Source organism: Symphodus melops, assembly GCF_947650265.1.
Source record: "Symphodus melops genome assembly, chromosome: 21".
In the NCBI taxonomy this organism is placed as follows: Eukaryota; Metazoa; Chordata; class Actinopteri; order Labriformes; family Labridae; genus Symphodus; species Symphodus melops.
Genome location: NC_136711.1, coordinates 10,799,448 through 10,827,175, shown reverse-complemented (window position 1 = coordinate 10,827,175; position 27,728 = coordinate 10,799,448). Strand labels below are relative to the sequence as shown.

The 27,728-nt window shown below is 39.2% G+C and overlaps 1 protein-coding gene across 4 annotated transcripts; it reads left to right on the top strand.

Annotated features, from left to right (window-relative positions):
* Positions 1-1,643: 1,643 nt before the first annotated feature.
* On the top strand, positions 1,644-24,241 carry LOC306817205 (double C2-like domain-containing protein alpha). 4 transcript variants are annotated; one of them, XM_079333898.1, is made up of 12 exons: positions 1,644-1,945; positions 5,755-5,870; positions 6,438-6,790; positions 8,846-8,925; positions 10,617-10,691; positions 10,984-11,093; positions 12,959-13,085; positions 14,497-14,556; positions 18,337-18,539; positions 21,208-21,289; positions 21,521-21,617; positions 23,068-24,241. In XM_079333898.1, the coding sequence occupies exons 3-12, from the start codon at positions 6,442-6,444 to the stop codon at positions 23,202-23,204; spliced, it is 1,320 nt and encodes a 439-aa protein (XP_079190024.1). In that variant the 5' UTR covers positions 1,644-1,945; positions 5,755-5,870; positions 6,438-6,441; the 3' UTR covers positions 23,205-24,241. The 4 variants fall into 4 exon arrangements, with proteins under 4 accessions (XP_079190024.1, XP_079190023.1, XP_079190025.1 ...); XM_079333897.1 differs by having other exon boundaries at positions 5,751-5,870; XM_079333899.1 differs by lacking the exon at positions 5,755-5,870.
* The last annotated feature ends 3,487 nt before the right edge of the window (positions 24,242-27,728 follow it).

Genomic DNA, 27,728 nt, shown 5'->3' with positions numbered 1-27,728 from the left:
TTTTTAAGATAAGACAAAAAAAGCTGCAGTAAGTCTATTCAACAGCCTGTTCTGTGTGTGACAGCATCCTGGCTTCTCGTCTTGATAGATAGCTAGTTTTGGAGTGTGTGGACACTGAAATAAAGAAGTAAAAAAGAGAGACAAGCCAGATAAAAAGAGACAAGGACACAGAGAGAACACCAATTGTATCCCTTCAATAGACACAAGGGGGAAATAGCATGTTTCCTCTTGTCTATCACTGGCTCAAGAACTATTAGCTTAATTATATAGAGGTACTGTAGACTGTAGAGACTACGTGTGTGTGTGTGTGTGTGTGTGTGTGTGTGTGTGTGTGTGCGTGCATGCGTGTGTGTGTGTGTGTGCGTGTGTGTGTGTGTGCGTGTGTACTTGTAGAGCTGATGATATGTGGACGGAAAACAGGATTGCATAGTCTTGATTAGTCCTGTTGATTATTAGAATCTGCCATAAACCCCATGAAACTTGGCTCCAGTAGTTTTTTCAGTTGTCTTGAAGTGTAACATGTTAGACAAATGTTTAACTAGTTGGGACTAAGTAAAAGGGGGTTTGTATTACTCTTGTGCATGTGCATTTAGTACAGAGACAGACCAACAGGGTGGTTAGCTTTGAGTATAAAGGAAGACAGATAGACTGGCTCTGTCAAAATTGAAAGAAAAAATGACAGGGACACTGGCGGCCTAGTGGTTAGTGTTGTGCACCCCAAGGTATAGAGACTGTGGTCCTCAACGCAGCTAGCTAGGGTTTAAGTCTGACCTGTGGCTCCTTCACATATAACTATGGTAATTTCCAACTTTCTGTCTTTTCCGTTCTTTAAAGCTTTAAATCAATTTAAAGATACAGCGTTTAATCCTGCTTTAACAATATGCAACTGACCTTAGTATTGTGGAAGTACTGATATACCTCAGAAATCTTTGTTTGGTTGTTAACCACTTCACAGTTCACCTCACCATACCCTTAATAAGTTGTCTTGACCCCATCTGAGACGCAACAAGTGGAGTTCCTTCATGTTTGATTCTGACCTAAAAACAGAACTGTTCTGCTAAAATGAAATAAAACTCACACTAGTTTCGCTTTATCGCAGGACCGAGCCTACTTGAAGTCCCATCAAGACCATAAGGAATCATAGAGGCTAGGAAAGTAGAAAGTGGTCTCATTCTTTAACACATTGCTGATACAAATGTTTTTAAAGGAACTTTTCTTTAAATTTATTGTCATTGAGAAACATGAAGAATATCATCAGCCTTTTCTGTCAAGGTCAGTGGAATTATTCTAAAAATTAATGTAAGTCAATAAAATGGCCTCCAAAGTGACAAAAAAAACAAGTGTGTGTATATGTGTGCGCACATGTGTGTGTATGTGTGTGTGCGTGCTGCAGGGATGGTGGGGGGAGTGAGGCAGAACAGTCACATGCACAACAGAATGTCAAGGAATATCTCCCCCTCTCTCCCTCTCCCTCCCCCTCTCTCTCTTTCTCTCTCTCTGTCTCTCTCTCTTTCTCTCTCCCTCTCCCTCCCCCTCTCTCTCTTTCTCTCTCTCTGTCTCTCTCTCTTTCTCTCCCCCCCCCCCCCCCCCCCTCTCTCTCTCTCTCTCTCTCTCTCTCTTTTCTACTTGACTCTATCCCTCCTCATCTTTCTCCTCCAGTCTGCCGCGCTCTTCTCCCCCCTCTCTCTGCTCCTCTTTTTTCATCTCAACTTGAACTATTCATGCATTTAATTTTTAAACATATGCACAGCTATCCTTCTTTCTTTTTCCCCCGGTCTCTCTCTCCCTCTCTTTCTGTGTTTTCCTCTCCCTCATCTGTCCCCCCCCCTCCTCTGTTTTTTTTTTTTTGCTCCTCTTCTTGCCACCTGTTAGTTAGTCTCCCTCTCCTCGCCGCACTGGAATCCCCTCTTTTTTTATGAGGAGTTTCACTTGCGCTTTCAGTGGGGTAAGTCATCATTTTAGTCCTTTTTATGCTGACAGGTTGGAAATGTACATTTTGTGATCTGCATTTCTGTTTCCTTTTTATTATTTTTGCATGAAGAACACCTCTAAGAAAAAAATATTTCTGCTCTGTCATTATATCTTCATTTTTCTTTTTTTCATGTGTTTTTAAATGTATTTGCTTCCGTCAAAAAACTAATGCAGCAAAAACTAGACTGAGTGATGCACAGATTAGTACTGCATCGATTTCACACAGCAGGCAGGTGTAACATGTGTCTTCTTCCTGCTTCTTTACTTTTTCTTTCACACCTTCAAACATACGCTGACACGTGAGAGGGGCACGCTCGCACACAATGAAGTTTACTTATACCCAGCTATCTGAAAATAACTTGGCTCTAATTGACAAGTGCTCACTGTCACTGCACCTTGCTATAAATGATGAGCTGACTGTCAAACCCTAATGAGTATCTACAGTGTGCCGCAACTGTACTATACCGCCTGTCAGCCCGGCAGCTTGTTATTTAAAGGTGAATGGAGACCGCCACAGGGGCCCCATTGTATGTAGGACACAAGAGAAGAAAAAAAAGAAGAAGAGGAGGACCAGGCTCGAGGGACGAAAAGGGAGAGATCCTCTTTTACTTACAGGTGAAATTATGGTCTCTGTGAACGCCTGAAGGAACAGTAATGACTGGAAAAAAGAGGGGGGCCAAGAAGAAGAGGTGGATTAAAAGGTGGAGAGGAGGAGGTTTGAGGGAGGGGCATCCATGCTGTGATGTGACTTTAATTTAAAGTGAAGGAGCAAAAAATGAGGAGGAGGAGGAGGAGGATTAATGTTGCACAAAGATATTCCTTGTTGCTGGTTTCTGGTGGCTTTATTCCTAGTTTTGTCCAGAGATATAAACCACTGTAACTAATATATATACATGCAGCAAAACCATGTTACAGTATCATATGTACTTGCATAACTAACAGCCATGGGGCTACTGTATATTGTAGCTGCTCTGGACAAGTTGGACTAAAGGAATTATGTAAAGTCGTTTTTCCATGTGCTCTGAGGCTTAGAATCATGCAGAAGCTTTAACGTGCGAAAATCTGCAAAGTGTGAGGTGAAAGCTGCACCTCATTATTGTGTGAGCGTGTATTGTCACTCTTGTCAGCAACAAGCGGATGATGAAAAGAGAAGATGAGAGAGAGATTCCAGCTGGCAGCATGAGGGTGATCAATCATGATCTCTCTGTGAGCTTCTGCTTCCCTGCAACTTGCGAGCCTATGGGCCTCCAGGCTGTACGTGCACAGCCACTCCTGCTGTTGCTGCTGGTTCTGGGTGGTGCTTGAGGTTCTCCAGTTTATGGTCACATCTGCCAGGACTGGGAGGCGACTGACTGTGCACATCATATCAGCAGACGCACGCTTACAAGCCTGCAAAGCTGCTGTGTGTGTGTGTGTGTGTGTGTGTGTGTGTGTGTGTGTGTGTGTGTGTGTGTGTGTGTGTGTGTGTGTGTGTGTGTGTGTGTGTGTGTGTGTGTGTGTGTGTGTGTGTGTGTGTGTGTGTGTGTGTGTGTGTGTGTGTGTGTGTGTGTGTGTGCGTGTGTAGAGATAGAGATTAATAAATGATCTGAAGGAAATGTATCCGTGAATGTATTGTAATAGTGTGCCTTGGTGTGTGTGCACCCTTTGAGGGACTGTATATATTTCTCATAAGAACAATCATTATTATCAATTCACCAAAGTTCATTCATCTTTAATTAATTCTTGCCACATTTATCTTCATGAAAGGGAGTTTCATTAACTTGTTTTCACCTTCTGCCTTGTATTTTTATCTTCAACTTAACTTGACATTATTTACTTCCGTGGAAGGCTTTGCTGTTTCTTATTGTAGCTGAAGACTAAAATGATGCAGTAGCTGTGATAAGCAAACCATTTTTAAACTGTCGTTTAACTTGACTTACAGCATCTCTTCCTTAGTGTTATCTCCACAATACTTAATTGGCTAGTGATGGACTCTGACCTCCTCAAAAGTCATTACATTTTCTATTGTAGTCCTTAGTGGCATAGTTGCTTCAAAAGGAAATAGTCCATCATGCTCCGTGCCAACGCCAGAGTCCTTTCAGCCGGATGAGTCGAGGAAGTTTGCTGGCTGGCAGGCAGCTGCTACATGTGGATGAAGTTTGTTTCATCTGCAGCCAACAGAAAGCTGGATGAGCTGTGGTGTTTCGATCGCTGCTGTGCTCACAGTAGAGAGACCGGACCACACATGACAAATGACTCGTCTCCTGTAATTCTGCTGAAGGTCAACAGTCAGAGGCAGCAATTTCAGAGCCCCTTTATGCCACATACCTGATGACCTAGGTGTCTGAAGTTAATCGTTTTACTGGTTTGGACTACATATACTTTAAATACATAAGTCTATCAGGGGAAAAAAGGAAATGACGATAAGTTGGGGATTTTTTTCAACAAGTTTAGAAACTTAAAGGCACTTTCATACAATAGTATCTGAAATCTGAAGCCCCCAGCAACTCTTTGTGTGTGTGTGTGTGTGTGTGTGTGTGTGTGTGTACTGTATATACACACAAGCACACACACACACACACATAAATATATTCTGAAATTCTTGTGCTCCCTGATCTGTTCAAAGAGCATTGATCAGTACATAAATTTGGCTGAAGCGTCATGTTTCAGTTGTTGTTTAAGTACTCAAGGTTTAGCTAGCATGCTATTGTTGACAGACATTAAAGCTGTATTTTATATGCAAGTTAAAATCTTACTTCAATCTCTTACTTAAGAATAGACAATCCATGTTGTCTGCATCTCCTCTTTTTCACCCATACAGGCTTTAGCTTAGCATATTAGTTATAAAAGAGACTGAAAATGATACAGTTGGATATTAAGCTACAGAAGCAAAAAGAAGGATTAATGCCTTAAACTGTTGCTGGGAGGTAGATGTCCGATGTGTCGGATGTCATCAAAATCTTGTTGAATGATTTGCCTGACAGTCACTATATCCCGGTTTGTTTTTAACAAAATTGCACACCCACTTTTTACACTTGCATGTGTCTCTGTTAGCTAGTTCACAGTTTATGTTGTTGTTTGGTTATTACTTGTTTGGTTTTTGCTTGTTGTCATGGTTATATATAAATTAGTATATGTCTATATACCAACATTCTGCTAAGGGACAACAGATGGCTACTATCTGATATTTATTTGTTTGTGTGTTTTATGTGCATAGTCCCTATGTGAAATAAAGAAATAAAAAAGTGAAATAAAAAGCAGGAAAAACACCTATACATATACAGACTATATATATAGCAAAATTGTAAAACAGTTTGGTAATTTTGTGAATTATACAAGAGTAGTCCAGACAGATATCTCACGATATCAATACTCCTAATTTCAGCACGAGATAAAAACAATGCTTCTTCATTGGTGCATGTTAAAGGTCATCCATTTCTCTGTAACTGAATTAGATTATTGAAGAATGTTGATTTATTAACTTTCTACATTTATCAGAAAAACAACAACATATAAACTAAAAATAATTTCTTAAACTTTGTGAGCGTTCATTTTTACCCTTTTTTTAAACTTCACAGACATTCACCTAACAGACAACACAGAGAAAGTGCAAGAAAGTGCAAATATCACAGTGCGAATATTCCCTTCTCAGTTTCAATCGATGATCGAGAGAGCAGAAGGTAGTCTAAGGGGGGGATTTTTTCAGTATTGAGGACAGAACGCCCCCTCAAGGGCTGCTGTCTTTAGAAAAACAAAAGCTGTGAGATATTTGTAATCCACCCCCCTCATTTTTATTTCAGGAAGAGAGCAGACACATCAGCCTTGTGGTCAACTCCACTCCCTGCTACCACAACTTTATGTAATCACCAGGACTCTTCACTGCTTCCGATTTTCTGAAGAGCCTGTGAAGACTTCATCCTGTAATTACTTGTCTGTCTGTGGAGGATTGTTAAGCACTTCAGATAACATATGTGCCTCATAGGCTCACACTGCAATTTTATGAGGACTGATTAGAATTGGGGGAGACCCCTATTGTCTATATCCTTTTTCCTTCTCAATAGGCTGGATTGAAATTGAAATGCACATTTGAGCACATCCTCCACTGTATTTGCCAGCGTATGAGTAATGTCTTTCTTTTAAAGAGATCAATTATGTTCAAGAAGATTTCCGTTTTAGATAAGTGTTTCCTAACAAGTTGTGCTTCTTATGCAGCAAATGAGAAACTTCTATTTTGTGTGATCATATCTTGTAGATGGCAAGGCACATAACAATATACCTTTTTATCTATATGTTATCTTACTAAGCCCTCCCTGCTTGGATTGGATTATTAAAGGGGAAATTGAGAAAAACAGCCCATATCTGAGGATCAATGTCTTAGCTCTGGCTTCGGCTGGATAAATCCAACTATATTTATCGCTGTATTCTCAAAAAGTGATGTGATTTGACTTTGCTAACTCTTCCGTCATCCTTTCTTGTTCCTCCTGTAGCCCCATGACTGTGCGAAAAGGAAAACCTTTAGCCATCTCCATCCAGGAGAACATGGCCATCGACGTGTGTCCAGGCCCCATCCGCCCTATCCGTCAAATCTCTGCTTACTTCCCTCGCCTTTCGCCCACTTCCTCCTTCTCCGAGCCACTTTCGCCCAATCACAAGGCAGTCCCCACTTCCCTCAGCCCTGGTGGCACGGGTCAAGGTGGAGGGGCTGCTGGGGGAGGAGCAGGAAGCAGCAGCCTGCTGTCACCACTGTTACCAGGGGCTGGTGGTGGAGGGGGGTCACTGTCAGCCATGAGCAGCATGGACACCTCCATCGAGATTGACAGCTGTGACAGCGATGATAGCAGTGAGTCACCTGGAAATAATGATCTGAATTCACTACAGCTGCCTGAGACAGAGAATAAAATTAACTCTACACAGGTGTGGCATCAAGAGAAAATGTCTGAAAGAAATCAAAATTAACCTTTTGCAAATTTATCCTCTCTTTTTTTACCTACTTTGGTAAAGATACACTTTTTAGACCAGATCCAGATAAGATCCCTGTTGTTTGAAGAATCAAATAAATATTGAGAACAAATCTCGTAATTTTTTTTAATATGTACATCAACGGCAGAGCTCCATCTGACCACCCTGTCTCACTCATAAGACTTATTATTCTCATCCTTATTTTGAAGCATACATGTCATGTTAAAATGATAGATGTCCACACTAAACCTGGGCAAAGTTTCAAATCATGGGGTACATATTCTTCAGACTTTTTTTTGGCTTCTCTGAACAGCTTGTTCCAGGAAGTGGAAGAAGTGGGTCCAAGACTGGGCACAACCTAGTGTTAGGCTTTGCACACTCCTTAAGGCTTAACTATGCTCTACGTCATGTGCGAAATAAGGAAGATGCCTTTTGTCTATTTTCATCACATTTTTTAAAATTTGCAGATTCAGACCAAACGTTGCAATACCGATAGAAATAATGGGGCAGTGACAAGCAGTGTAGCTAACATTGAAAGCCAGACCAGCATAACAAAATGAAGAATAATACTTTGGAAATAAAGTGGTGGAACTTTATGAGGAAAGATTTTGAGAGTTGGTTCGGAACTACAAACGTATATACACAGGCACAGGGAAAGACAACTACAACAGAATAGCTAGGCAGAGATCAGAAAGGGACTGCATGTCAGCAGCGAAGAACATAATCATGTTTTGCAAGAATGCGCCCTCTAATGTAAGCCCTTACACCACAACATTAGGGACACGTGGGTTTTAAGTGAATAGGTTTTATCGGTTATATTGTTTAAAACATGGGTATTGTAATTCATAAAGAGAGCATACAAGAGCTACGAGCCCCCTTCCCTGGCAACGTTCAAGGACACACCAAATCTACAGGCTTCCAGAGCGCTGGCCAATTAAAAAAAAGAGAGCTTTTCGGGAGGGGGATAAAATAATGGTTTTCAAAGGTGATAGTTAGAGATATGCCAAGGAGTATGTCAAGTTTTTTTTTTGTTGCTTTTAGTCATGCAAAGCTACTCTGAAGGGCTCACAGAGTGACATTATGAAAAGTGAAAATGAGACTAATATTTCTCCTTTAATGCCAAGTTATTAAGTCAGTTGTCTGTTAAACATTTCTCTTATGAGGCTAAGATGAAGCAAAGGCTTTTGTTTCCAGCAAAAAAAAAGACTTCCAGGTTAACTTCACTACGTTCACTGAAATGAAAGTAGAGAATTTAGCAAATCAACCCAAGGTTTCATTGCTATGGTTACTCTATCTAGCTTTTGTATGTGATTCAGTATTAGGCTGACACCTGAAAAAAGTACTGTATCTCAAGTTTTAACACAACATAAACATGCAATTACGTGTTGTGGCTGAAGCCTTTTTTTCATAAAAAATGTCTTTGATTTTTATGGGGAAAAAAGTAAATGCTGGCATCTCATTTTAAAATGACAACCACTGTCTTTGACTGTAGATTTGAGGAGGTGTAAGACATTTCCCTTTCTTTGTCCAAAAGCTCCGTATAACATTTCTACAGCTAATCTAAACACTCGTTAATGTAAATGCTCTTTTGAGACTGTCCAGAAGGTATAGTTTACTACTATTTTGTCAGAAGGTCACCAACTGTGGCGTTAGCCTGATTAGGAAGCTTTACATGGGCAGGATATACTGTAGGTTTAGCATACCAGGTAAATGAACAGCTGCTGGAAGAAATTGAGCAATACTATCCTCTAAAATGATTGATGTGTTTTTAAAAGTGTCTTAATGACCAAGGCAAGGCTAGGCAGCTCCATGTCAAAATTACACCATGGATTCTTTCTCTGTAAAAAAAAAAAAAAAAAAAAAAGAAGACGAAGAAGTTGTAGGCTGAAAAGCAATAACCAAAGTAAATCAAACATTTTTTTCAACTCTCTTCCAGCCTCTTTGGGGACGTTACAGTTTGACCTACTGTATGAGAGAGCCACCAGCTCGCTACACTGCACAGTCCTACGAGCAAAGGTAAATACTGTCCTCTTTGTCTTTGTCTTGTACCAAGCCGACAGTTCTCCTTAAACAGGTCAGGTTTGTCTGATATTTGTAAGTTCAAAAAGGGCACAACAAAATGTAACCCTTAAACTCTGCTGTATGGTTACATTGATTGTGAGGTTGAAATGATTATGATGAAACATCTTGGCAATGATTGTTCTTTGTGTTTAAATATCAATACCTATTGCTCATATTTTAAACAAGGACTGTGCAAAAATGACATTGCTACTTCAATATATTAGCCTTGTCCATCTGAGTTTGTAAGTATGCTAATACTGACATTTACCTTAAAGCCACTAGAAGCCCAATTCCAAAATACATTATAATAAGGGTCACAGTTCTATAGCCGGCTAGTGACATCAACATGTTTTATAAATAGGTTTACATTAAAATATTCTACATGAATTGTATATAAAAATGTATTGGGCCTTATTGAGGTTGTTAATGTATGAATACAGGTATCAGCATCGTCCACATGAATATAAATGACTGCTGAGGATTAATGTCAGCAAGTGTCAACCCCAGTTGTCGTTTTTCACTAGCTTGGGTTTATCATGAGCTGTTTATGATATTTTTGATGGTGGGGGTTTACTGTTGGCAGGTACTGTAGAGGTTGGTTAATGCTATATGTAGCATTACATTATTTAGGTTCAAGCTTTAAAATATATTTTCTCAGCTGATATTGCATGCTCATGCTAACTGCTTATGTGATTGAATGTGAAATTTAACATCCAGTGACCAGTTCAAATATTAATATGCTCATCCAATTGCCTGTATCCCAAATGTCAGATCACATGCAAGGACACTAATAATATGCCACTGTGGGATAAGGTGTAAATGTAAAAGGCAAGGTGATGGGGGTTGGTTGTTATGGCGCTGTGGTGCAATCTCAATGTATAATGGGCTGCAAAATTCTTATTGTTACATATTATAGGAGCCAGAGAGAAATCAATCCAAACTGATTTTTTTACTCAGATTTCTTGTATAAAACTCTGATATAAATAAGCAATTGAACTTTTATAAACCTCATGTTCAGTTTCTTTTCAGCACTGCTTTGACTACAGCTTCAAAGAACAGCATATGTCTAGTTACTTTGAATAACCAGGAGCAAAAACTGATGTAACGGCATAGTCTAGCTCTTCAGAGGGGAAATATGCTTGGTGTAGTCACAGGTCAAAAGGACCTGCACATGGGGAATTACTGTAACAGTATCAATATGAAAAATTAATTGCTTTTGTCGCGTACAGGTTAGTACTGCAGGTAATGTTTGCATGACAAAATGTCTCTATCTGAGGTTTCTTTTCACATATCCCGTCTGCTGTTCCTCAATTCTGCAGACATCAGCAGAAACAACTGGACTGGTTTTCATTTCATGTATTTGAGACGGAGACATTGCACAAGATTTCAGCTGTCATGCAGTGTTATTATAATTTTTTGTATTAATTGTACCTCTTCATAACATGATCCTCACTGATCAACAGTCCGTCAAATTAAAAACCTCCCACCTCCTCTCTGGAGCTCTGTGTGTTAGATTCAATTTGTCAATGAACCTTTCACCTCTTACTGTGGGCAGGTTTCACAATTCATTACTGGTGCTGTCAGTTGTGTTCCCCACCAATTATTACACAACCCTCCCTTAAATCTTCCCTTTCTGTCTTTATTAGGGTCTGAAGCCGATGGATTTTAACGGTTTGGCTGATCCTTACGTCAAGCTGCACCTGCTTCCTGGAGCCTGCAAGGTCTTGTATCAATATATCGGAAAACAGTTTTGTTCCTGTTTTTTTTGTTTGCAAAGAAAAATATGTTGTTTTTTGTGTGTCCTGGAGCCCAGGACTTTTGAGTGCAAATTTTATTCATAAGCTATCATTTTAAAGCTGCATAATGAACATGCACATCAGTAAATCTGCAGCAGGACAAAATATCCTGGCTGCCAGAAGACAAAATGTTTTTCTCCAGAGGTTGCTTGTGATTCACACCTCTAAAGAAAGCTTTTAGTCAAATGGTTGTTTTCCTTTTTGCTTTGACTCACAGGCCAATAAGCTGAAAACCAAGACAGTACGCAACACGCTGAACCCCGTTTGGAACGAGACGCTCACCTACTGTGGAATTACTGAGGAAGACATGTACCGCAAAACACTCAGGTACATGTTTGATTTCGAAGCTTTCCTTCTATTTCTGGCTCCCTCTCTTCATGTTTTTTTTTTCTTTCTGATCTGTCAAGCCCATCAGAAAGCTCTCTCTCGCCCACAAAGGATTACTTATCGTGCATCTCAATCTAAGGGTGTTGTAGCACCCAGTTTAAAGGCCTTTATCTTTCTCTGGTTTCAGTGTGATCCCTCTCTTCTTCCATCACTACTGATCCTTTGATCCTCTTTTGTCACCTCCCCTTTCCCCTCCCTTGTCCTCCACGTCTCCTCTGTCCACTAAGATCAGAAAAGATCTCCCTTCTCTTCTCCGAAACCATCCCTCTCCATTTATCTTTCCTTCTGACCTCTCCCTCTGCCTTCTTCTCTCTCCAAGTTACACTGACAGATTGAGGTCAGACATAAGCACCGTGGGGTGTTTTAATTTCATTGACCCACTCCAGAGGTGACGAAAGCTGCGAATTGTCACTGCTTGTGACTAAAACTTTGCCCATCCACACATGAGAATGGGATTTAAATAGGATTGACGGGTGATCTCTCCAGGGAAATTAGACAAACTGGTCCTACGATCAGCCTCCAACACTGTGTTTACTTGGAAGAGGCGTTTAAAAATCAGGGGACAAGAAGTTTAACCTATTGAAACGTGTAAACATGTTGATATCGCTCACTGCAATGCACCATCATCAGAAACGGTCTTAGACATCCACATGGATCTTATTTTAGATTAGTATGGTGGCTGTCTGGACGATATCTGCACTGGCATCATTCAAATTATTATTTTTTCCTTTAAAAAAAAAACACTGCACTGCTTAGTAACACAATTATTAGTCTGACATTAACACTTGAAAATGTAACAATCATTTTGGTGTAGTGAGAAATGTGTGCTGCCATGAACACGAGCCTCATACTGTGTAACTGCTGAACTGCATCAGTCACATTGTAATAACGAGTCTGTGCCCTCTCTTTGATGTGACCCTGTTGTACTTCAACCTCAAGCCCTTTTGATCACAGATGTGATTTACTCGTATACATACATACATATCTATCCCACCACCTCATTTCCCTTATTCCCTCGGCTTCTTCTTTCTATTTCTTCTTCTTCTTTTTTTGTAGAGTCATTCTTTCTTATTGTCATTGAAGGGTTCAGGTCTGCTTTTTGCAAATTGCCTCCTAGATCAGAAATTACCTGTGGCGAGTGTCAACACGTATCTACTCCCCCTCAGGTTATTGGTCTCTCGCACATTCTACATTTCTGTAATGTTGTGTTTTATAGCAAACACACATGCTTGTGACATACTGATGTTCCTCTTCTGCCTATAGACACGCGCATTTGCATGAATAAATGACTCTTCACACACACACTCACATTTGAATAAATTCATGCATTTTTTATCTCTTCCTCTCACCCACCTCACTCCATCCTTGGCTCGGTGGCTTTTGATTTCAGCTTCTCTCTATCTCCTTCATTCCTCTCTGCTGCTTCCACCCACTTATGCATTTTGTTGACATAATGGCAGGTGTAAAAGTTTGCCGGGCCCATAAATATGGATTGATTTAACCCTGCATGATGCACTTTCCCACTGTCTAAATTCCCAGTGGAGGGAAAATGGTAATTGTTTAACCAATATGTGTATACAGATGCTGGATCTAGTTTTGTGTCAATTCTCGGGTCAGGTGGATGTTGACGATATCCTTTCCTCATTATAATGTAGCCAACATTAGGAATAATTGAATGGGCCATCACATTTGTCATAAATTACAATATTTTATCTTTGTGACGTCTTCTAACCCTGTCCCTGCTTCCCTCATTTCTCCGTGTGTCTCTCGTTTTTTTTCCTCCCTCCGGTGTCTCTCACTCCCAGGGTGTCCGTGTGCGACGAAGACAAGCTGACACATAATGAGTTCATCGGGGAGTCGCGGGTGGCCCTGCGCCGCTTGAAGCCTGACCAGACCAAACACTATAACATCTGTCTGGAGCATCCACCTCCTGTGAGAAAATGAGAAAGAAAGATGACATGGGATAGGAAAGTGGGAGATGAAAGGGAAGGGAAGATGAAAATGAGAGTTTATGAGAGAGATGAATGACTAGAGGGTGCCGTTTTATTCAATATGATGAGGCTCTTTGACTCATATCCTCATCTATGAACGTACAGAAGAGATAGGAGGAAAGACACAAAGCAAGGGTGGAACAAGGTGAAGAAAAAAGGCAGGAAATTGTTAACAGGCCAACACAGAAGCATTTAAGTGTCAATATTCTGTAGATGTACTGATCAACTCCAATAATGACCCCCCATCTGGGTCTCACAGGGAATAAAACAAAACATTGTGTCTGTACAATCACTGCAGCAAATCCTTCATGAAAGCATTTTAACACAATCTACTCAAATTCCGAGATCCTTCCCTTTATTTGATAGTAAAGACTCGCACCCTGTGTTAAAACTCTTTGATTTGGTAATATTAATGAGGTTTGATAATATTGATAAATTAAGTTCTTCAATGACGTTTGGTCCGTACTTTTTTTCCCCATCTGTTTTGGGAGATAAACTGACTTTACTGTCAAATCAATCAAAACGTGTACTCAGCAAATTGAATCACCAGTTAGGAGAAATATAAATAAATGATTTTCAAAAAGCAAAACGTGGCAAAATAGCCAGATAATCCCAAAAGAACAGGCCTCTCTGTAGAGCAGTCGAGATCTTCCACATCAACTGTCCACAAACTGTTAAAACTATTGAGAACAAAGTGAAACAAATAGCCCCTGACGTTGTCTCCTTTAAGGACAGTGGTGTCCACATGCTTTTGGCCAAACTTTGAATTTAGCCAATATCAGCCAGGATTAATGTCCCACTGACATAATGGAGATGACTTTGGCCTGGAAATTACAATTGTTATGTAAACAGATAAATAGGATTTCTATTCTTATCCACAAGTGCTTTTCTGTACAGGCTAAATGTCAGCATTGGAAAAGGGTAAATAGTAACCGGGAGAATAAAGGAAGAGGAGAAAGAGCGAGAGGAGGGGGGCCATCAATAGACAGAGGGAGCAAGTGAGGGAGATGAGAAACAAATGGATTAAAAAATGAAAGAGGTGCATTGCAGGGTGTATGTGTGTGAAAAGGGGCAGGAGGGTGGCATGTTTTTGTTCTCCATGTGTTGGTTTTAGATTGCCTCTCTGAGGCTGGTGGCCACTGGGCGATCAAACGCTGAAGCAGCTCTGCCATCCTACGAGCCAGATGCCATGTCAGGCCTGTCGTTTTTAAAGTGGATTCAGCCTCCATTCAATACGTCTAACCCTGTCTATTGCTTTCTTTTGTTCTCAAGCCTGTTTGTACAGCTTTTCTGTCAGACATATCAATTCATTTTTAATATTTCTCTTTGATTTCTGTCCTCTCTCCCTCCAGCTGCCCTCACCTACAGCCATGAGCACGGCGCTGAGAGGAATCTCCTGCTACCTGAGAGAGGTATGCTCAAGACTTCTTTTGTTCAACATGATCCTCTGTCTGTCTGTCTGTCTGTCTGTCTGTCTGTCTGTCTGTCTGTCTGTCTGTCTGTCTGTCTGTCTGTCTGTCTGTCTGTCTGTCTGTCTGTCTGTCTGTCTGTCTGTCTGTCTGTCTGTCTGTCTGTCTAGCCGAGTAAGTAAAATTCTTTGCATGTTTAGTTTTGAGTTCAAAAAGCATTAAATTTAATGTTCAGATTGAGCTGTTGCTGAAAAATGAAGTCAGTTAGTCATTAATCTGCGTCAATAATTGAAAGAATTTGAATAAATGATCAGTCATTTAATTGATTTCTAAAGCTTGTCGATGTGAGACTTTTGTCGCCTCACCTCCAGCCGAGAACACAGCAGTACATCTTGACTGCATTAGCGCGTTCTACCCTGAGCGTGTCATTAAGGAAAATGACCGCACTGTGAGTATGATAAATTAGAAGCAAAGCTGAGGGGCGACATTGAATCCAGGTCTTAGTAACACATTTATGAATCAGTCAGACCTTTGTTGGCGCAGGGACAGTAGTTTGTTGTACTCTTGCTGTGTGAGACTTAGCACAACAGTCACACGTGGAGATGAATCATGAAGTCAATGAACTGAATTAATAATTTCAGTATCGCAGTAAACACTGTCTGCCATTTTGGCTCACAAGGGGATTAATCCACTCTAATGCGCAGCTGTCTTGTCATGTCTGTTTGCAATGCTGGTTCATTATGACTTCATTATGTCAAGGATCAACAGTTTCCAAGCATCTTGTCATATTTTTGTAAAACCGAATTAAAGTTTAAAAAAAAATACACACACACACACAAACACTGGCAATAATGTTTGTGAAGCATAAAACCAGCGGAGTTACAGCACAACTGAATCTCTTTAGAGGAAGCTATAAGTTCACATATATCCAATTTATCCATCCTGATATTTATCAAATAGGACCAGCGTGTGTCTCGTTGTTACAGTTTCTCATCACAAAGACTCTGTACAGGATGTAATCATTCCTCAAGTGTCAGTCAAGTGTGTCGTTATCTTTTAAACTTTTTTCAACTTTACTATGTTTACTATCCTGTATTATATTCAGGGATGTTTAGAAATTGACTGTATTTATTTTGTATTGAACTGGACAAAATGAGGCCGTAGCAGCACCACATTTTTTGTGTGTGAGTGCCTATGAATACATCTTGAAGTTTTATGGATGACATGTATATTAGAAAACAAAGATGAGTCATGCATGACTTCCAGTTACAGAGGGAATAATCATCTTCATAAATAAAATTACCGAGCCAATCCTCTCTTAACAGTTTTGGTAAATTAACAAAATAGGGACAAACCAGATGGTAGGCAAGACTCCATTCAGATAACAGGAGTAACACAGATGCCTTTGTGATTCCCACCATATCCGAGGTTGGTTAATGTGCCTCGGCTGTTCTTTAGCCTTGCAATCCCACCCACCAATGTATCTGTTTCCCATCCGTCTGTCACTGCATGTGTGCGCGTGTGTGTTTGTGTAGCTCCACACTGACGCATGTTTATTTCCGCCTCCTAATGACTTGCTCTCTATCGATCTGTGAAGGTCTGAGCTGTTTCATTACCACATACCTGCTGCAAATTATCCCCACTAATTGCAAGGTTTTAAAGTCATCTGCTCAATCACGGCAGATGGAGAACTGGCTGTTGGCACAAATGATGATTTCCCAAAGAGAAACACAGACAAGGGGAGGAGGGGAAAGAGAGAATCAGAAAAAGGAAAGGGGCAAGCTGTTGAGACAATTAGTGAAAAGAAAGGAGGAGAGTGAGATATTGATGGCCCTGTGTCCACCACTTGCCTGGAGATAAGACTTAATGAGAGATGAAATGATAGAGCAAGGAGAGACATTTTATGAAAAATGCACTCGAGGAGCGATGGAACTCGTTTTAAATTTAAATGACATTTTAACAGGCAATATAGAAAATCTTTTTTCTCTCTCTCTCTGGAGAAACATCAAACATACATTGAAAAAAAAGAACCTGCAGTGATGGAAATCCACAAATAGCACACATGCGTCTTTCCTATAAATAACATAAATGTATCGGTGCTGTCGGCCGCAAGGGTGAGTCACGGTCCTATGAGAACATCATCCTCCCCTTCTCCAACCTCTGATGCTGCTTCCTCGCTCTCTTTCATCTGTCACTTTAAATCTGCGCTGTTGATCCGCTTGTTGTCAAATGATCCTGTAACAGCTTGATGTTGTCCAAGGAAAAATACTTGAGCCAGGAGCGACCGAGTGCAATAACATGACTCTGAGGTTGGTACGAGACAGGTCTTTGCTGTCAGATCGACGGCACTCCTCTTAATGTTGTACTGTTGTATTGTTGCACTCCTCTCATTGTAGTTTGTATCTGAACTGAGGCAGACAAGCTCAAACGGATGGAGGTCAATGTTGGTGAGCTTCTTAGCTTTGTCTGCTCCTAAAGGAAGAATAGTTGAACCAAATCACAGCAGAGGACTCGAAAGACGTTTTAAAGCAACACCATGAGAAATGAAAGGTGGAATAAACATTAAATGTATTTACTTGAATGTAGTTTGATAGTTTTGTACTTTGCCAGTTTGATGAATACGTATCTGTCCAGGTAAATGAGGAACAGTTTCATGAAGTAACCAGATAACAGCCATGAATGAGTCATGCTGATGCCTTTATGACTCCTCTACTTTTAATATTTTTAAAAGTTTTGCTTCCTGATCAGAGACAAGCAGTCAAACTTCATTTTTATTAGGCTCATCAATATTAATTTAGTTTATATGGCTGGCTTTTTTTTTTTTTTTTTTTACTTTTACACCTTTCAGAACTTGTGTTCACTTTTTCTCCAGTAGGTTTGTTCTATCAGTACTCATTGTTCACAAATCCTTTTCCTCTTTGGCCACTTTGGTTTTTGGCCAGTGAATAATAAAGCCAGGCAAACATTGAATCTTGGCTTGGTCCTGGGTCTCAGATTTGTCAGTAACGTGTGTTTATTCTGACTGGGTGGAGCTCAGCTAGATTCGTGTTTTTGCTTCAGGCTTTTACAGATCAGTGTCTAAGCGTGAATGTTGTCTCTGGTAGCTCTATGTTTTGCAAGAGTTAGCAATCATTGCATTGATTTTGGCTGCAGAAAGAGCTGCACTGAATGTTAATGGTTTATTTTTTACTGCAGCTTTAAACCTGCCTCCATTGATTTGTGGGCACAACATTAACACATTATCACCTGAGTCAGAGGGTATGGTGAGCTTGCAAGCAATGAGCTGTGGCTAATTCATGGACTGGGCAGATGCAGAGCAAAATTAGTATTTATTTGAAGTTGCATCTCAGTCCACAAGTCCAAAATTCACTCAGCTTTAAACTTTGTTTTGCTCTTCACCAAATTTGAAAGAAAAATCCGACCATGTATCTGCTTAAATATTCTCTTTGATGACTGCCAAGTGATCACCAACTTTGTCTGTTTGTTGTTTGGTGCTGACCTGGTTGTGTACAGAGGGGTTATTTTTCCTCTGAAACAGCGTCCATACGTGGTTGGACACAGCACTGATTAGAGAGGGAAGAAAACAGGAAGTTGTTGACGATCAAGACAAACAGGGAGCTGAAAGTCACTAAACTCCTCTGCATATTTAAGCTACTAGCACAACTCACGCCAAAAGCTTCTGACTCCTCTGACGCCTCCTGTTGAAGCCTTCAGCTTAACTTGCAACTCACACACCTATTTCCTGTTGATTCTTACCATCTTTTATCGGCTCTTTTCTCTCAGTGGGAGACCGAACAGCATCGTAGTCTGGAAGAGAGAGGCCGCCTGCTGCTCTGCCTGCAGTTCCTCCCCCCGTCCGCCGCTGATGACGACTTGAAGGGTGAAGCCAAGGAGAGGGCTCGTGGAGGGCTGTTAGTGGGCGTCAAACGCTGTGCCCACCTGGCAGCCATGGACGTCAACGGCTTCTCGGACCCCTATGTTAAAACGTAAGAATGACATCAAACCACTGACATGGGATTAAATAGCCAAGTGAACAGAAAACATTGCTATGTTTACTGCTGCTTCTATACTTTTTTTGTTTTTTTAATTGTACAGTCATCATTTTTCTCATATATACGAACATTTTTATTTACAGAAAAAAAAAATCTGTTTAGTCTGTCTCAATTGTTTCAGAAATCCTTATTTATGGCCATTAAGCACAGCTCCTGATTGATTAGGACAAATGTGTAAATCTATAAAAACATCAACAAACATAGTTTCGTTTTTCAGTTCTTGTTGTTGTCGTTGCAAACTAGTCAAACAGATAGGAATAATTTTATATAATAAGTTTATTGGGGACTATTTCTTGTGTGGATGAATACGCATTCAGATTCAGATGGCTGTATTTATCCCAGAAGGGCAATTCAGTTTCACAGCCTTCATAACATCAAACGACTGTGATAGCTGAAGAATAATAAGTTTCATAAGGCACAGAACATATTTTTACTCAGATGAAAACTTGTAATTGTGGTTTATTTTAGCCTTTCTACTCAGCCCAAACACACAATCTGACTTATAATCAGCACACCATTTACAACTTAGACAAATGGATAGTCATTTCAGGATATGATCGTCCACAACAATTTCCACATGACCTATTTAAAAGCAATTTCCTTCTCCGCCTTCAAACCTGTACTCGGTTTTAACTGGCTGTTGTCTTATATTGACCCTGTGAACCATCGTTTGTCGCCACTCACAGGTGATAGACGCCTCCAGTTTACTCCTGTGGATATAATGATGACAAACGTGGGCTGTTTGTTTTATAAGGCATCGTGAAATATCGCACTCATTCATAATATAACACTGTGTGTGTGTGTGTGTGTGTGTGTGTGTGTGTGTGTGTGTGTGTGTGTGTGTGTTTATTGATAGCCTTCAATAAAAAACCTTCAGAACAGAAAGGCATGATGTAATGTTATGGGCACACTGTATCATGGGGTGCTTGGTGTCATGGAGGTCCCTCCAAGTTTCATTACTCAATGATGAAAGAAAAGCAATACTGAAGGTGTCAGTGTGTGTGTGTCTCTGCCAAGGAGGGCAGGAAGGTTGAGTCATGAATCCGAACAGAAACTGGACAAATGAGCCATAAAGTCCTGCTCTTCCTCGCTTCGTGTTCTCCTGATGGCTGGTTTAGGATTTGATGTTTTTTCTTGAGGAGTAAAACACTAAGAAAAAAACAAAAAAAACAAACACGCACACGCAGACCTTCAGTACACACTAATCCCCTTTCCCCTCTCTCTCGTCATGCCTCAAAGTCAGGTTTTATTTCTCTGTCATTACACCCACCAAGCCTGTGCTCACACATCCTTCACACATCGAGCACCTTGTTTCATTTCACATGCGTACTTGCATCTCTGCCCTTTGGCGGGAGTTTTTTTTTCCCAGATGCTTTGTTGTGTCTGAGAGCGTGTGGGAACATACGCTGTGCGAGCTGTGGGTGGTGGGTGGAAAGCAAATGTGAATAGAGATTTTGCCACATTCCTTCCAGCTGGCTTAAAAATATCCTGAGAATTTAATGACACCCTGCAAAGGCATGCTGGGCTGTTTCAAGGTTTGAAGGTTTTACTGATCAGTCCTCATTTTATGTTCATGTTTTTACAAATACAGCTTTATTCTTTTATAAACCTTTGTTAAGATAGTTCAATATTTTTGAAACTACAATAAATTATTTAACTTCATTTATCGGTAATATGTCTATACATACATGTCTGTATAGATAATATAAAGTTAGCAGCAGGTGGTCAGCTTAGCATAGTTTAGTATTAAAAACTGGGGCACAGTTCTTCAAAAGTACTCAGAACGGATTTATGCCATTGGATATTGGATTCCCAAATTTACATCAAACTTTTCCAGAATATTTAACCACGTATAAACAGTTAGCTTTTTCTCAGACTCAAGTCAGTTCTATTGAAGCAAACGAGCGGCTTGCTTTATTTTTATCACACAAACATCTCACTAAACAGTATAGCAATTTTTAGTCAATGCTGTTATTTCCCAGCTAACTTGGGCCAATTTGTCAATGCCAATCCAAAAATATGCACATATATTTCCATCTTAATGCTGTCACTATAAAGTCCCTCCAGTAGTGGAATTATCATACTAGTGTTCCTATTCTCGCGATGATGCAGAGAAATATGTATAGCCTATAAAAGAGGAACAATGTTTTTCAAACTATACAGTCACTGAAAAAGAAAACGAATGTATGAAAAACAAAGCCTTAGTTTTTTTCATATTAAAATTAGGTGGAATATTGCCACCTAGTGTTCAGGAATGTGTATTGACTTACATTAAATCAAAAACAAATCCTCATCTGCAGATCATTTAGAATATTACTGAGCATGTTTCCCCAACTATAAAAATACTCCTTGAAATACAAAAAGAAAAACAAACTTGTATTCAGTCATCTGTTAGTAAAGCAATCATGCTGAGTTATGAGAAATAAATAATACAAAATACATAATACATCCATCAGGACTGTAATTCTTGATGTAACATTGATTTTCTGCATGCATGAACTTACTATGACCTTTAAAAAGTCCTCCTCAGGTTTTCACTCACCAGCTGGACTGTGACCTGTGAATGATAATGTGTGGGCGTCACTTTCCTCCTCTTTCTCAGTTACCTCAAGCCAGATGTTCATAAGAAATCAAAGCACAAAACGGCGGTCATAAAAAAGACCCTCAACCCGGAGTTTAATGAGGTAGGCTTGCATGTTTGTGCATGACAGCTCATTTATACTCCCACAGTCCTCGGACACACAACACTGCATGTAAAGTTCTGCATCCTATGCCCAATGCCCAATTACTTTTTGCACATTTTTATTTTCTGCCTCATTAGTGAGTATTGCAGAGGTTAATAGGCAAAGAGCAACATGTGAGTTGGATATGACGCTTTGACCTTTGCATCCTTCCGCTTAATTATTTTCTCTCAGGAGTTTTTCTATGAAATCTCCTTCTCGGAGTTAGCCAGCAAGACTCTGGAGGTCACGGTGTGGGACTACGACCTCGGAAAGTCCAACGACTTCATAGGTGAGAGGTCACAACAAACACGCAGTTAGGCGATGCCCTGCTTGTGCTTTTTTGACTAATCACAAATAGACTGGCTGTTTAATGAGCCGTTCAATAATGTTGTACTCATAACAGATGTTAGCAACAATTGTATGTTGTTTATTATCCATCTGATCAATCTGCTGAAGTGTGTAAAATTGGAGGAAATGATTGCTTTGAGGTACAATGGTATAACTATGTTTGGTTAAATCTTTAGCTGCACTGTCGTTCATTTACTGCTTTGTGCGCCTTTGAATTTCATTCTGGGGACAAATAAAGTTTTTTTTGTTTTGTTTTGTGTTTAATTATCTTTGTCCAGGGCAGCTTTCACAACTTCATCTCATTTTTATTGTTCATCTTTACCAGATTACAAAAAGTGGTTTCATTTTTTGAAGAACATATACACACTCCTTGAACAGTTTTTTCCGTAGAATGAAACTTCAGATATTGTCTATCCATTAATCATTCCAAGTCACGTTAATCACTTAATCACATCATTCCTATTGTACTAGTTTTTTTTAAATTTTATTTACATTTATCTGATCTATTCTGTTTACATTTTTATTTGGTTTGACCTTCTATTTATCTTGTGCAGCTGTAACGCCCAAACTTCTCCTCTGTGGATCAATATAGTATTTTCCTATCCTATAAACAGTGAACTAAAGACGGAACTTAACTATTTCTGTTCATATGAGCGTGAAATTAACACTTAAACCATAAACCTATCCAGTTTGAAGGTGTTCAAACAGACTCTTCATTTGTCTCCAGTTTGACTTTAATAGTACAGACATTGTAACACGATCATTGATCCCTTTTAATTTAAAAATACAAGATTACATTTGGTGAAAAAAGTTTTTTTTTATATCCAGCTTTGTTAAGGATTTACCACACTGTGAGGAATTTTAATGCTCGGTGCTAAGTGCTAGGAAAAACACATTTTGAAATAACAGGTTGGCTATTGTTACAGAATGACATCACTTCCTCTCTTTATTTATTTATATCTTCAGTAATTACTGAACAATTTGAGGGAAGGAGAAAAGAAATGTACAAAATCTGACACTTTGAGGGGGAAAAAATGAAGTGGAACAAGAGCTATGGGTCAGATTTAATTCTGGCCTGCCCACCTGAATACTATATCCTCCCCACATGTGGCGCACGCACTAACCACTCGGCCACAGGCGTCCCAGTTTCAATTGCTATTAGACTTTCTGATCCATTTCCCCGACTGTGCCTCAGGTGAAGTCACACACTCTGTGAATGATAGGTACTTTACCAGCCTCTATGAAGGTCATTAGTTTCTTTTCCACTGTGTAGAAATGTCAAACCCCTTCAAACCTCTAGGAAAAAATACAGACTATTAGGCCACTTTTATTTAACATACTTTTCCACCTTACCTCACACTTACGTCCTGTGCTGTCTCTGCTCTGGTCAGGGGGTGTGTCCTTTGGGTGTCACTCACAGGGAGAGACCCTGCAGCACTGGATAGACTGTCTGAAGAACAAGGGCAAGAAGGTGGAGCGCTGGCACACGCTGACCAATGATCTGCCCGGGTCGACCCTGCAGGAGTGAACGGATCCTTCCTCTCTGCGCTCTTACACCGAAGAGGAGGCTAAAGACTCTGAGGAATATTCTGCATGACTATGATGAGGATTCATTTGTGACTTACTTTGTGTCATAAATGAGATCATAATTCACAACACAATGTGCCCAAAGGGGTCACAGTCAAGCATTAATACCTTAATCCTGGATTTGAATAGAGTTGATGCAAATGTGGGAAAGCGTCCCCAACGCAAAGCAAACGGTGTGAGATTTTTCATAATCATATTCATAGAGATCCATGTCTCTTTTATTGATTTTTTTTTGTGCTGCTACAAACTGGTCAGATCTCAATCAACAGGAACAAATTGAAAACGTGCAGAAATATAATGAGGAATTGGAATGATTCTGCCTGTCATTCTCATTCCCTCTCATCCCCTGTCCCCCTTTGCACACACCTCTCCTTTGCAATAATGTTTTGCTGAATGCTTCCGAAGATTTCCATGTGGTCTTAATGATGCCACAGAGTTTGTATCTGAGATTGATCTGGTTGCCACTGGATTGCGTGCCCAATAATAGAGTTGGCTCTTCCATGTTGTTGTTGTTTTTGCATGTTTGATGTCGATGGTTCAAGCTAAAAGACAAAGATCTGCTGAAGGAGGAAATCACGGCTCCCCAATTCTCCCGAGGATGAGCTTTTCTAATTACATCGAAGGGTTACCACTTGTTAGTGTTGTTCACAGTTGTTTCTCATGTCAACTCTAATAAACTGTCAGTTTCTCATAGTGACACGCTGATGTTGACATGTGTTAGCTTCTTAATCCCTGGTGTTTATGGAAAAGTACAGAGATGTAATTAACAGGAAGGTTTCAGAGCAGAGAGGTGGATATTGGGGACAGCCATGCATTGTAATAAACTCATTATCCTCTGTTGAATATCTAAATTACAAATATGTACTGAATGGTGTGTGGAGCACAGTGTTGATGCAGGATATATGTGCTGGGTCTCATGTTCTCAAAGAGGCATGCCAAAAAGGCTAAGTGTTTACATGTAAATATATCTATTGTGTTTGCTTTGGATGTTTGTCTTTAGGAATTTCAGGTGTGCATGACTGTTCAATTTTTACATAAAATATTCATTTTGATTTGTTTTGTGAAATACTGATTTATTGGGGGGATATGGGACGAAGTAGAGTTGTTTTGGTTCACATGCAGCACTTTGGCAATCCAATAAAGCCAACACTGCCACCTAGCCTTTAGGATCTGCGAGTGCAGCAAAGGTGAAAAAAGAAAATAATCAACGGCATCAGAGTTGGTTTAACACCTACCTGATTGAGAAAGAACAAATGACAGTTTATTGGTCAAATTAAAATAAAGCTTCAGTGTATAACTTTAACTTTTTAAGAATTGCTAATTAAATGAGCAAGCTAATTATTAAATATGTAATAAATACTGCATTTATTTAACAGACTTATTGTATCATCTGATGTGATGTGACTTGATTTCCCCCTTTCAAAGTTTCAGCATGCATCTTTAAGTAGTTCAGTTTGTCGGTCAGACATCAATCAGCTCAAAGAATCAGTTTAAAAATTAAGTTCAGCTAATTTGTCTTTCATGTATGGCAGAATCGAGAAAGATGATGAATGGACGGCCTTTTCATTTCCTGGCTATCTTCCAAAGGTATAACACTTTTACTTGAGGAGAATTTGAGACACTTAAAAACATGTCCTCCCTTCCTCTTGCTGTGATCCTTATATCTGCTGCTTTAAATAATCATCAACCCTTAAAGTTCTCAGCAATCAAACTTTCATTTCCTGCAGCAGGCATCTTTATTTTTTTAAAGTATCTACTTCAGTTAAAACAGAAATTGATTATGTTTCTTTCTTTTTTTAAACTTAAAGCACGTGTGTTTTGTTTATATAACAAGTTATTTTTAGATTTCCTTCTTCAGTCTAATTTAAACATCGCCTTCGTAAAAGTGATTGAGCTCAATTACTGAAAAGAAGATTGGATTTCTTCTTTTATTGTGCATTGATTTGTTCACACCCCACAGTAATAGGCAGTTGGTTTTTAGCGCTCTCTATTGATCTAGTTTCATTTGACAAACAGGTCAAAGGTCATGATCAGTGTCAGGACAACATGATGTTTGTTATGATGCTGTTTGTTATTGTCAGTCACCCAGACTGTGCGACTGACAAACATTGCAACATCTCTCCTCTGCAGATCCTGACACTGCACTTAATGTAGGAACACAGAAAATCAACAATTATCTAGACAAAACTACAACATATTTAGTTAATTAAAGCTTCCTAGCGATGCACATATATTGGCATAGATTGCCATGAAAATGTGTGCACACTTATTATATGTATATATCTGTGTGTGGCAGACAGACAGACAGACAGACAGACAGACAGACAGACAGACAGACAGACAGACAGACAGACAGACAGACAGACAGACATATTTCACATTAAACTGTCTATTCTTTGATTCACTTTAGGACATTGTTAGATGACTGTTCACTGATTTTCACAGACTACTACTGTAGTAATGGGCAGGGACGTTTAAAAACAGCATATATTCTTCTCTTTCTTTTAAAATTCTTGGAGGCTGCATCCGAAATAATATCAGAGTTAGACTTTAGTGACAGAGATGTTTGATTAAATTCAAATGATTAACATCTAAAAGAAGTTGGAATGTATCTGATATCATGTGATGACATGACGATAAATGAATTACCACAAAGTCATCTTCAATGTAATTACTTTTCTACTGATGCAGACAGATTCTAACATAGCTGCAAATAATGAAAAGGCTAGTGATGTTTAATCTGGTAGGATTACTCCAGAGGTTAAGCAGATTTGTGGTAACCCACTGACATTTATTTAAACCCAGACCATGTCCTCCCACACGGACAAGTATAGCAATACTGCTGATTGAGAAAACACAATATGGACAATAAGAGCTACCTCAGCAACCTGTCACACAAAAGCCATCTGGCTGGGGCGAATGCCTTGATTTGAATAAACATAAAGAATTACATCATTACTGAAGTCCAGTAACTCTTAATATGCTCAATCTGAAGAACTTTGAATGTGTTTCCTTTGCTACTCTGGTCCTGCCATAGACTAGAAGAATAAAACACCATGCTATAAAAAAATAGCTCTTTGAAATTAAAGAGAATCGGAGTGCCATGATGGAAATATTAGAGTTATATTTCTTCACAGAAGAAAGAAGCATTCATTTTTCTCTGTGATGAAAATAAGTTTGATTGACATCCATAAGTACTTTACTGTAACCCAGCCACACAGTGATGACGAGTTAGCAGCTAGTGAGGATTATAGTGGGCTAAATATCATCCATGAGCTCACAATATCGGTTAAGGTTTTTAGAAAATGTCAAGAACTGGTTGTTATCACAGGAATATGGAGTGAATAAAATCAAAGAATATCTGCCTAGAGCTTCAGTTATTCTATTTATTCACATGCAACATAACATAACAGTGTTGCTGATCCCTTATTATTATTCAGGAGTTAAGGATATGACATTAATTTATAAGTTTAAGTCATTCACTGATGACATATTGCATCAGTTGCATATGGTTTGTTAAGAAAAAATGTAGATTCATTTTATCAACTATCCATCATTGGCTGTGGAAATTAATATTAAACACCAGTGCTTTTCGTTCAGAGACTGAAAGGTGTAAATTGTTACTCAAAGAAACTTGAGACATTTCTCTTCAGGATTCACATGTCAGATAACAAATCTCCATGTTGAAATTTGCAACATAATTATCTACATAGCAAATGAAAATTGAAATATGTGCAAAGATGCAACATTTTAAAGTTTCTCAAAGTTCCTGGACATTTCCAATCAGAAATTTGTACTTGAAATTTCTCAGAAATTACCAAAAGATGAGAATTGATGAAATTAATGGGAAAATTCTCCAAAATGTTTGATGAAAAGTTTCCTGAAAAAATATTTCAGACATGTGAGATGCAGAATTCCTGAAAGCATCTGAAAATTCCTCGAAAATGTTTATAATCTTCCAGGAAAAGAATCACTTTTCTTACAAACTTTTCTTAAAAATTCAAAATAATTTCCATGAAAGTTTACTTAAATTGCCAATTTAAATTATTTCTCAAAAAGCCTGAAAATTGCCAAGGACAACTTTTTCCTTTAAAAAGAGCCTTCATATCATAAACACGTTATAATGTAATAATACAAACCCCCCTGAAACATCCAACAATATTTGATAAAAATTGTGAAAAAAAAAAAAAAAAGTTTTTGAAATTTTAAATAAATGTTATATGTAATTCCAATAAAATTTCCAACAAAAGTTGCAGAAAATCCAATGAAGATACCTCAAAATCCCTGTCTCCTTTGATTTTTAAACACTAATTCGCTCAGGACATGCAGCAGCCACTGATATCACAGTATGGCTACAGGTCAGTTATTTTTAGTCTCATTATGTTGTTATTTTCTTCTCATACTGACAGGATGATTGTGATGCATCCAAACACTTCCAGGCTGACTCACTGCTTCAGTGTTTATA

Coding starts and splice junctions, on each gene's coding strand:
- LOC306817205 (XM_079333899.1), top strand. CDS start 6,442: ATGACTGTGCGAAAAGGAAAACCTTTAGCCATCTCCATCCAGGAGAAC. Junction 8,926..10,616: donor GCACAGTCCTACGAGCAAAG/GTAAATACTGTC, acceptor TGTCTTTATTAG/GGTCTGAAGCCGATGGATTT. Junction 11,094..12,958: donor ATGTACCGCAAAACACTCAG/GTACATGTTTGA, acceptor TCTCACTCCCAG/GGTGTCCGTGTGCGACGAAG.